We start from the raw sequence: 9,318 nt of genomic DNA, 5'->3' as shown, positions 1-9,318 counted from the left end.
TGGCTTCAAGCCAGCTGCAAGCCCCCCACACCCCATTCAGCACCTCGGGGGCAGCGCTGCCCCAAAGCAGTCCCCAGCCCACACCACCTCGGAGCCCTGGACAGGAGCGGGACCCACGGGGAAGGACTCAATGACACGAGACACGAGCGTGGCAGCGAGCAGAGCAGTGTTGATGGAGGACACGGGGTGGGTGGGGGGAGGACATTCAGGCTGGAATTATTCCCGTGCAGGGGCCGCGGGTGCCCCCTCACCCTGCCAGGGCTCCCGTGGGTGCCGGAGGAGGAATTCCACCAACGCCTCCAGCACCTCCCAGGCCTGGGCCACCCACCTGCGGCCCCGGGTGGTCACCGCCTCCTCCAGCTCCCTCAGGGAGCCGGCCAGCACGAAGGCCCGGTGCAGCTCGCCCAAATTGTCCTGGGCCTGCTGGGCCCCCTCCCGCAGCGGGGCCGGCAGCCAGGAGGCCTGGGCCAGGAGCCACCCGAATTCATCCCGCAGCCACAGCGCCAGCTCCTGGCCCTCGTCGAGCTCCTGGCATTGCCCGCACCCTACAGGCACCGGGGGGGGGCCTGCCACCCCCTCAGCCTGGCTGCAGGCAGGGTTGGGGCTGGGATTTTCCTGCTCCGGGCTCCTTTGTCCCCATCGCTGCTCCTGGCCCTGGTGGCATCGCTCCGCAGAGCCTCGCCGGGCGGCCACCGCCTGCGGGAGAAACACCACGGGGACATGGGCATGGTGCTGGGGGGGGGTCCCTGTCCCCATCCCTGTCCCCTCCTGTCACCGCCAGCTCTCACCATGTCGAGGATGTGCTGGAGCCGGGTGAGGTGGTACCAGGCGTCCTCCTGCTGCCTCCGCAGCACCACGCAGGCACGGGGGGAGCGGAGACCACGGAGCCCCCGAGCCTCGGCCATGGCCACCCCCGGCCCCGCCGCAGCCCGGTCTGCAGGGTGAAGGGGGGGGGCACAGAGGGGGGAGAGCTGGAGGCTGCGGTGCCACAGGGACACCCCCAGCCCCAAGGGGTCCTGGGGGGGGGGGGGTCTTACCTGCGGGCAGGTGGCGGTGCAGCCACTCCTGGGTCGCGCCCAGCGCCCGCTCGGCGCTGTGCTGGAGGAGCTGCCCGGCCCTGGCACCCAGCAGGGCTCGGAGGCCGGTGGCTATGGCCCAGCAGATGCCCACGGCGACGTCCTCGGGGTCCGGCGTCCTCCCCAGCTCCGTGGGACTCATCGGGGCAGAGCCTGCAGCGGCCTGGGGGCACACGGGGGGGCTGCGCTCAGCATCCCCCCCAGGGCACCGTCCCTCTCCAGGGACCCCCCCCCCGTGCCCACCCTTAGGGTACCTGCTGGGATGGCTGCGGGGTGGCTGCGCCCTCAGGGCCCCAGGATGCTCTGCCTGTAACGGGGGGGGCACACGGGGGTGCTGACACCCTGTGTGCCCCCCCCAGAGCCCCAGCACTGCCCCATGGCCCCGCTGTACTCACGCCAAGCCGTGCCCGGGGGGCGGATGGGGGGGCCCACGGTGGGGTGCGCGTTGGCCTCGCCGCCCGTGTCCTCTGGGGTGCCGGTGGGGCGCAGGGGGCCACGGGCCCTGATGAAGCTGGGGGGCCAGGGGGGCTCCTGGCCCTCGTTGAGCTGCTCCGGGAAAGGGGCTGAGACCCGCGGGGGGGGCACTGGGGCCCAGCTCAGCCTCTGCCCCCGGCCCCAGCCCCCCCTTTGCTGCTCCTCCTGCTCCAGCCCCGCACCCTGGGGTGGCTCCTTGGGGTCACTGCTGGGCTGGGCACTGTCCCTGCCTGGGGGGGGGGCAGAGCAGGGTGCCACTCAGTGCCTGGGATGTGTTTTGCCCCCATGGGGGTCACCAGACCCCTCCCCGTGACCCAGGACCCCCTCATCCCCCCGTGCCAGAGCCCCCCTCCCAGACATTTTTGTGCCCCCCCAGCTGCTGCCCCCTGCTCCTGGGGACAACACCAGGGGACAGCAGCAGCACGGGAGGGGCTGGGGCCACGTCCCAGCACAGCGGGGTCCTCAGGAGGTGGTGGTAGGGGGTCTCCGCTCCTCTCTGGCAGCCCCTTCCTCACCCTCAGCCATGGGCTCTGCTCAGCCGTGGTGGTGGGCTCAGGATGGGGCTCAGCTCCAGGACCCCCCCCCAGTGCCCCCAGTAGAAGCCCCAAGCCCTGTGAGGTCACAGGGCTCCGTCACCTCTGCCCCATTCCAGCAGCTCCATCGCCCCCCCTCCAAAGCCTCAGAGGGGGCAGCGGACCCAGAATTGTCCCCCCCCCCCAGCCCCAGATCCCACAAGAAGGCTCAGACCAGTGCAAAACTCCGAGTTTATTGCTTCAGCAGCTGCCCCTGCCCGCCCCGACCCACGGGGGCTCCCCCCTGCTATGGGGCAGAGGGAAGAGCAGGGGCTGGAGGGCACCGAGAATTACAGGGGGGGGGCACAGAGGTGGCAAACGAGGGGCAGGGGCTGCTGTAGGCACTTGGGGACGCCGAGGCACTTGGCTGGCACCTTCCTGCTATAGGGGAAGGGGGCGCGGAGCCGTGCTGGGGGGGGTCCTGCACCCGGTGCAGGCAGGAGGAGGAGGATGAGGAGTTACTGGGGGTAGGCGAGGGGGGAGCTCCAGCGCTGGTATCGCTCTTATCACCCCCCCAGGAGGCCGCTACTGCCCCTGGAGGCCCAGCAGGTGCTGGGTGGAGGGCGTGAAGGGCCCCACCAGCCAGGACAGGGGCGTGTTGTGGGCCACGTGCTCCACCAGCTCGTCCATCAGCTCGCGGGCTTTGGCGGCGTGGGCGCGAGCCTTGGCCAGGACGCTGCCGGTCACCTCCTGGAGGGACGTGGCGGAGGCCAGGCTGGCCCGCAGCTCCTCCACGTTGTGGCGAACCTGCCCGGCCGTGTCCTGGATGCCGGCGGGGAGGCCCTGCAGGCTGGACACCAGGGGCTGGCAGGCGCTCTGCAGCTGCTGGGTCAGGCCCTGAACCATGGCCAGGGCCCCCGATTCCACCCCCTGCAGGGGGACGAGGAGAGGTGAGGGGTGGGCGCACACACGGAGCTCCCCAAAAGGGGATCCCCCAGTCCTCGACCCACCTCCGGGGGAACCAGGTCCTTGCCCCCGCCCGGCTGCTTCTTGCTCCACTCCAGCCACAGCTGCTGCAGCTTCTCCTGCCCCCCCTGCAGCTTCTGGTCCATGCCCTGCTTCAGCTGCTCCACCTGACGGGGGGCAGAGCGGGGTGAGGGGGGGCTCGTCCCAGCCCCAGCCCCGCGGGGAAGGGGGTGATGACCTAGGGAGGGGTCCTACCAGGTCGAGGGTGCGCTGGAGCTGGGCCAGGACGTCCTGGCTGCTGTGGCGGGCGCTTTGCAGCTTGCCCAGGGAGTGCTGCAGGGCCCGGTGCCGCAGCTTGGCCGAGAGCGAGCCCAGGCGCACGAAGTAGCTCTGCTGCTGCTTCTGCTGCTCCGGCTCGAAGCCCTCCACGGCCGTGGCCAGCTTGGCTGGGGGAGAAAATCCCGTGAGGTGACCCCCCCCACATCACCACCGCCCCCCACTCAGAGACCACCCCATGGGGAATCAACCCACGGTGCCTCCAAGGGGGGGTCCCCAGCCCGCCCCGCATCTCCGGGGGGTTGCGTTCGGGTCCTTACCCAGCTCCTCATCCGTCATGGGCAGGTAGTGGTCCACCAGCTCCTCCGACTTCTCCAGCACGGAGCCCACCCCGCTGACCACCATCTGGCCCATGGCCGAGCCCATGACGGTGCTGACGCCGCTGCTCACCGCCGATTTGGTCAGCTCCACGCTGCCCTGCACGGCCCCCTTGGTCATGTCCATCACCCCCGTCACCCGGCTGCTCACCGCGTCCTTGGCCCCCGCCACGGTGCTGGTCAGGACATCCTTGGCCCCCGTCACAGTGGATGTCACCAGCTGCTTGGTGTCCGAGATGAGCTGGGAGAATGGGGGGGGGGGGAGGAAGAGCCCTGAGTTTTGCAGGACCAGGGCAGACCCCGAGCACCCGTGTGCCCCCCCCCCCCCGGTACCTTCTCCGTGGGCTGCTGCAGGATGGGCAGCTTCTCCTCCAGCTTATCCAGCCCCTTGCAGGCGTACTCGTTGGCAGTGGAAACTGGGGACCCAAAACCAGCCTTTTTAACCCCGGTTCCTCGCCGGGGATGGTTTCCCAAGCACCCCCATCCCGTTTGGGGGTGCTGCCCCCCTCCAGCCCCACTCACTCTGCGGCTCCAGCTTGGTGAGGAGGGGCTGGGCCCCGCTGACCGCTGCTGCCGTCAGGGTCTTCACCCCCTTTTCGGCCACGTCGCAGACGGAGCGCACGTAGGGGTGGCTCTCCTTGGTGGAGGCGTAGGCGGTGGACACCATCCCATAGGCAGAGCTCACCAGGGGCAGGCTGGCCACCCGCGTCCCAATGCTCTGGGTATGGGAAAAGGGATGGGGGGAGCGTGCCAGAGCCCCAAATCTCCTCGGGGATAAGGCAGGGGGCAACGCGTGCAGCCCCCAGGGGGAGCGTTGGGGTGTCCCCCACCCCACAGGGGGATAACCCCGAGTGGTGACGGGTCAGCAGGGGACACCGGACCCCCCCAGCACCCCCCTGTCCCACTGACCTGCTGCTCCTCAGCCTTGGGCTGCGCCGTCCCAGACTCGCTGGAGGCCATGGTGGGGCTGGGGGGGGGGGGGAAAGCATCAGAGGGGGCTGAGCAGGGGGGGGGCAGCACCCCTAAACGGGACAGGGGGTGCTGGCGACCCCACAACGGGGGGACCCCAAACTCAGGACCCTGCAGCCCCTCAACCCAGAGTCAGACCGGCCAGGACAGGGGGGTCCCAGTCCCCACAACCGGACTCTGGACACCCCCGGAGCTCCTACGCAGGAAGGGGGGGGGGGGGTCGGTCCCGGTGTCCCCCCCACCCTCGGTCCGGGAGCACGGCAGCGCCGGGATGGGGGCTGCAAGGAAGGTCCCGGTCCCGGTCCCGGTCCCGGTCCCGGTCCCGGTCCCGGTCCCGGTCCCGGTCCCGGTCCCGGTCCCGGTCCCGGTCCCGGTCCCGGTCCCGGTCCCGGTCCCGGTCCCGGTCCCGGTCCCGGTCCCGGTCCCGGTCCCGGTCCCGGTCCCGGTCCCGGTCCCGGTCCCGGTTCTCACTCACCGTCCGGGTGCCGTGCTCGGTGCTGAGCGCAGTGCCCGGCCCCCGCCCCGCTTTTATAGCCCCGGACCCGCCCCGTGCGCATGTGACCGGGACCCGCCCCATCGGGGCCGGACCGGGGACAACGATCGCCGGCCCCGGAACCCCCCCCCAGGCACGGAGCTGCCCCCCCCCGACCGGGATTCCCCCGATTTTGGGGTCCCGGGGTCCCCCCCAGCACGGCCCGGTGGGTGCCGAGTGGTCCCAGTGGGTGCTGGGACTGGTCCCAGTGTGTGCTCAGGATCGGTCCCAGTGGGTGCTGGTGGGTCCCGGTGCCCCCCCCCCCCGGTGTCCCCCCCAAATTCCCAGCGCAGGGGGTGCCCCGGGCCCAGCCCCGCCATGGGGCCGTGGTGGGGTTGGAGCGGTGGCGGCGATAACGGGGCCGAAGTTCAGTGCCACACGGCCGCGGGTCACAGTCCAGCAGCACCCAGCTGCCACTCCCGGCCCCCCCCCGGCACCCAACACGAAGCCCCCCCCTGCAGGGCAACCCCCAACCCCCCAGGGACCCCCCCATCGCACGTCCCACCCCGCAGCAGCTCAAGCCGCTGGCTGTGAGTAACACCTAGAGAATCCGGGCTTGGTTTTCCTCTTTAACTTCCATTTTTAACTTTTTTTGGCTTAACTTTTTGGTTTTCCTCTTTTTTCCCCTTTTTAACAGGCTCTGAGGCTGCTGAATCCCGACGCTGCCGGGCTGGGGGACACCGCAGGGAGCTGCAGCCCCCACGGTGTCCGGGCAGGGCTGGGCGCACGCCCCATCCTCCCCGTGCCACCGTCCCCTGCCCCCCCCAGAGAGTCCCAAGTGGCATCAGGGCTCCCACGCCGGGCCACCGAGTCCATCCTGCCGCTTGCCCCCCCAGCAGGGGCAGATTTACAGCTGAAAGTGGGCCCCTTCCCCGGCTTGGAGGGGGGGTTGTCGGGAGGCTCTGCGCCCACTGCACGACTGTGGGGTGCCGTGTGCCCGGTGCCCCCCGCCGCCCACGGTCACGCAGCCGTTCCACTTGGCCATCTCCACGGGGCTGTCCTCCGGGTACTCCACCAGGGCGGGGGCGAACGGCCCCACCAGCCAGGGCAGGGGCGCGTGCTGCCCCACGTACTCGATGAATTCGTCGATGCTCAGCTGCGCCCGCGTCACCGTCTGGCGGCTCTGCGCCAGCACCATGTCCGACAGGTCGTGGAAGGAGCGGGCGCGCGCCAGTGAGGCGTGCACCCCCTCCACGCCGTGCCGCACGTGCCCGGCCGTGTCCTGCACGCTGCTCGGCAGCCCCCGGGCACCGGCGGCCAGGCGGGCGCAGGCGGCGCGCAGTTGTTGCAGGAGCCCCCGCAGCATGGCCAGCGTCCGCGCCTCCACCTGCAAGGCAGCGAGCGGGCAGCCCCTGGGGGGTTGCCCAAACCCCTCGGCACGGCCACCCCCCAAAAAAAAAATAAATACCTGGCTGTCCTCCATGGGCACGCCGTCCTGCCGGCTCCACTCGAGCCACATGCGGTGCAGGTGCTGCCGGGCGCCGTGCAGGGACCCGTCCATGCCCTGCTCAATCTGGGGGAAGGGAAAGCAGTGGGAGCGCACCGGGGGGGCACGCACGGGGCCACGGGGATGACCGTGGGCTTACCAGCTCGATGACACGGTGGAGCTGGGTCAGGGCGTGCTGCGCGCTGTGCCGGGCCCGTTGCAGCTCGCCCAGCGAGCGGTGCAGGGCTCGGTGCCGCAGCTTGGCCGAGAGCGAGCCCACGCGCACGAAGCAGCTCTGCCACCGCCTCTGCTGCTCCAGCGAGGCCGCCGCGGTGCCGTCCGCCACCGGGGCTGCTGTGGGGTGAGTGGGTGAGAGCCACCCTAAATGAGAGCCACTCCAAATGAGAGCCACCCCAAATGAGAGCCACCCCACCGGGATGTCCCCGTGCCGGGCACGGAGCATCCCTCTGGTGGTGCCGGGATGTTCCCTGAGCTCTGCGCCCCGGCACAGGGGCAAACCCGGCTGCTTGCCCCCTGGGTCATGCAGAGGTGTCCCCACAACCCTCCCGGTCACCTCTGCGGTGACACGGGGCCAGCTCTGCCCACTGCTGCCCCGTGCCGAGCTATAAATACCCAGGGCGGGTGGGCTGGCGGCGCAGGGCTATATTTGCTTTCTGCTTTCCAGGTGAGAGTTCACCCACCGCTGCGCCGCGTTCCCCAGCTCCGGGTGGCCACGGAGCAGCCACACGGGGACCGTCCCCTGCGCCCTGGTGTCCCCGTAGGGCTCAGCACCGCCCCGGGGTGCGAGTGGTGGTGGTGAGAGGCACTGGGTGCTGCTGAGCCCTGGGGATGGGGCGCAGTCCCAGAGGGATGGCACCCCAAAAAGAGGGCGAGATGGTTTTTTGGGCACGGCGTGCCCAGCACTCACCCGGCTCCTCGTCTGTCCTGGGCAGGTAGTGCTCCACCAGCTCCTCCGACTTCTCCAGCACCGTGTCCGCCCCCGTCGCCAGCAGCTGCCCCACGCGGGACCCCGCCACCGTGCTGATGCCGGTGCTCAGCGCCCGCCGGGTCCTCTCCACGCTGCCCTGCACGGCCCCGCGGGCCAGGCCCACCGCCCCGCTCACGGTGGATGACACCAGCTCCCTGGTCCCTGCGACCACCTGGGGAGGGGGGAAATTGAAAGGGGGGGGCTTATCCCAGCAGCTGGCCCAGGGCTCAATCCCAGTGCCCCCCGAATTTGGGGGGGGTGAAACGTTACCATCTCTGTGGGCTGCTGCAGGATGGGCAGCTTCTCCTCCAGCTTATCCAGCCCCTTGCAGGCGTACTCGTTGGCAGTCGAAACTGGGGACCCAAAACCAGCCTTTTTAACCCCGGTTCCTCGCCAGGGACGATTTCCCGAGCACCCCCATCCCATTTGGGGGTGCTGCCCCCCTTCAGCCCCACTCACTCTGTGGCTCCAGCTTGGTGAGGAGGGGCTGGGCCCCGCTGACCGCTGCTGCCGTCAGGGTCTTCACCCCCTTTTCGGCCACGTCGCAGACGGAGCGCACGTAGGGGTGGCTCTCCTTGGTGGAGGCGTAGGCGGTGGACATGGCACCGCGGGCAGAGCTCACCAGGGCCAGGTTGGCCACCCGGCTCACCACGCTCTGCCACGGGACACGGGGGCCGTGAGCTTGAGGGTGGGGGGGGGCAAAGCGATGCCCCCCCAGCCCCCCTCAGCCCTCAGCATCCCTACCTGCGCCTCCCGCTCGGTCTCCGCCGGTGCCATGGTTTCGGCTGACATGGCAGCAGGGGCTGTGCAGGGGACAGAGATGGGTTTGGGGGGCCACGAGCTGCCCCCCACCAGCTCGCGGGGGCACCCGGAGGCCCCCGAGCCACTCGTGGGGGAGGTTTTGGGGTGAGGAAGGGGTTTTGGGGCCGGGGCCGACCTCCCACCACTGGGGTCCCCCCATGGGGCTGGGGAGGATTTGGCTGTGGTTGGGGCCGGATCCGCTCGGTGCTGCCTTTTTGGGGGACCCCCAGGGCAGCCCGCACCCCCCGGCGCCCCCCAGCCGGACCTCTCGGTGTCCCTTGGGGTGACCCCGGGGCTGCGTCCCATGGGGGGGGGGGACACGCACATGGTGCTGCCCCTGCCCTGCTGCCCCTGCGCACCCCGGGGGCGCGTCCTTGGGGTCCCCACGGGAAGGTCCCTATGGGGGGGGGGAGCTGGGGGTCCCCTGGGGGTCCCCTGGGAGCGTGGGGGGGGTCCCGGAGTCCCCGGGAGCTGGGGGCGCCTCCCTGGGGACGGGTCCCTGGGGGTCCCTGGGGGTCCCTGGGGGCAGGCAGGGCTCGCCCCCCCCCACCCCGTAACGCCCCCTCCGCCCCCCGTCCCCTCCAACGCCCCCCGCGGGTCAGCACTTACGGGGGAGGGGCTGTCGCGATCCCCGGTCGCGGTCGCGATCGCGATCCCCGGTCGCGATCCCCCCCCCGCTCCCCGCCCAGCGCCGGATTCATAGTGAAGGTGGGGGCCAATGGGCGGAGGGGAGGGCCAAGGCTCGGCCAATTGGGAGGGGGGGGCGGGACCTTGGGGGGGGCGCCACGTGGGGCCGGGGGGGGCCGCATCGTGCCCGGGGCTGTCCCCGTGCCCCCTGGCCCCATGGCAGGCGGCCCCCACCCCTCTGACCCCATAGGGAGTGACCCCGTGCCAAGTGTCCCCCACCCGTGCGACCCCATA

At 71.1% G+C, this 9,318-nt stretch overlaps 2 protein-coding genes across 2 annotated transcripts; both read right to left on the bottom strand.

The window, feature by feature from the left end:
• Positions 1 to 149: 149 nt before the first annotated feature.
• On the bottom strand, positions 150 to 2,169 carry LOC139999747 (uncharacterized). The gene is made up of 6 exons (XM_072029182.1): positions 2,066 to 2,169; positions 1,472 to 1,780; positions 1,331 to 1,383; positions 1,038 to 1,239; positions 789 to 934; positions 150 to 696 (listed from the first exon to the last, which is right to left on the bottom strand). The coding sequence occupies exons 1-6, from the start codon at positions 2,073 to 2,075 to the stop codon at positions 217 to 219; spliced, it is 1,200 nt and encodes a 399-aa protein (XP_071885283.1). The 5' UTR covers positions 2,076 to 2,169; the 3' UTR covers positions 150 to 216.
• A 131-nt stretch (positions 2,170 to 2,300) lies between these two features.
• On the bottom strand, positions 2,301 to 8,408 carry LOC113845629 (uncharacterized). The gene is made up of 15 exons (XM_072029100.1): positions 8,341 to 8,408; positions 8,056 to 8,251; positions 7,867 to 7,949; positions 7,537 to 7,768; positions 6,769 to 6,989; positions 6,591 to 6,695; positions 6,033 to 6,509; positions 5,126 to 5,175; positions 4,591 to 4,648; positions 4,204 to 4,399; positions 4,015 to 4,097; positions 3,625 to 3,922; positions 3,284 to 3,474; positions 3,073 to 3,195; positions 2,301 to 2,992 (listed from the first exon to the last, which is right to left on the bottom strand). The coding sequence occupies exons 1-15, from the start codon at positions 8,386 to 8,388 to the stop codon at positions 2,648 to 2,650; spliced, it is 2,706 nt and encodes a 901-aa protein (XP_071885201.1). The 5' UTR covers positions 8,389 to 8,408; the 3' UTR covers positions 2,301 to 2,647.
• Between the last annotated feature and the right edge of the window lie 910 nt (positions 8,409 to 9,318).

This window comes from Anas platyrhynchos, chromosome 29 (genome assembly GCF_047663525.1).
Source record: "Anas platyrhynchos isolate ZD024472 breed Pekin duck chromosome 29, IASCAAS_PekinDuck_T2T, whole genome shotgun sequence".
NCBI lineage: Eukaryota > Metazoa > Chordata > Aves > Anseriformes > Anatidae > Anas > Anas platyrhynchos.
The sequence above is the reverse complement of the archived record's forward strand: the minus strand, read 5'-3'. Positions and strand labels throughout refer to the sequence as shown.

Bases quoted from the DNA above. Each gene is read 5' to 3' on its own strand.
- LOC139999747 (XM_072029182.1), bottom strand. The intron at 935-1,037 runs GTAAGACCCCCC...TTCACCCTGCAG, and splicing joins GCACCGCCACCTGCCCGCAG to ACCGGGCTGCGGCGGGGCCG. The intron at 697-788 runs GTGAGAGCTGGC...TTTCTCCCGCAG, and splicing joins TCCAGCACATCCTCGACATG to GCGGTGGCCGCCCGGCGAGG.
- LOC113845629 (XM_072029100.1), bottom strand. From the start codon at position 8,388: ATGTCAGCCGAAACCATGGCACCGGCGGAGACCGAGCGGGAGGCGCAG. The intron at 8,252-8,340 runs GTAGGGATGCTG...GTCCCGTGGCAG, and splicing joins AGACCGAGCGGGAGGCGCAG to AGCGTGGTGAGCCGGGTGGC. The intron at 4,649-5,125 runs GTGAGTGAGAAC...CCCCCCCCCCAG, and splicing joins CCGAGCACGGCACCCGGACG to CCCCACCATGGCCTCCAGCG.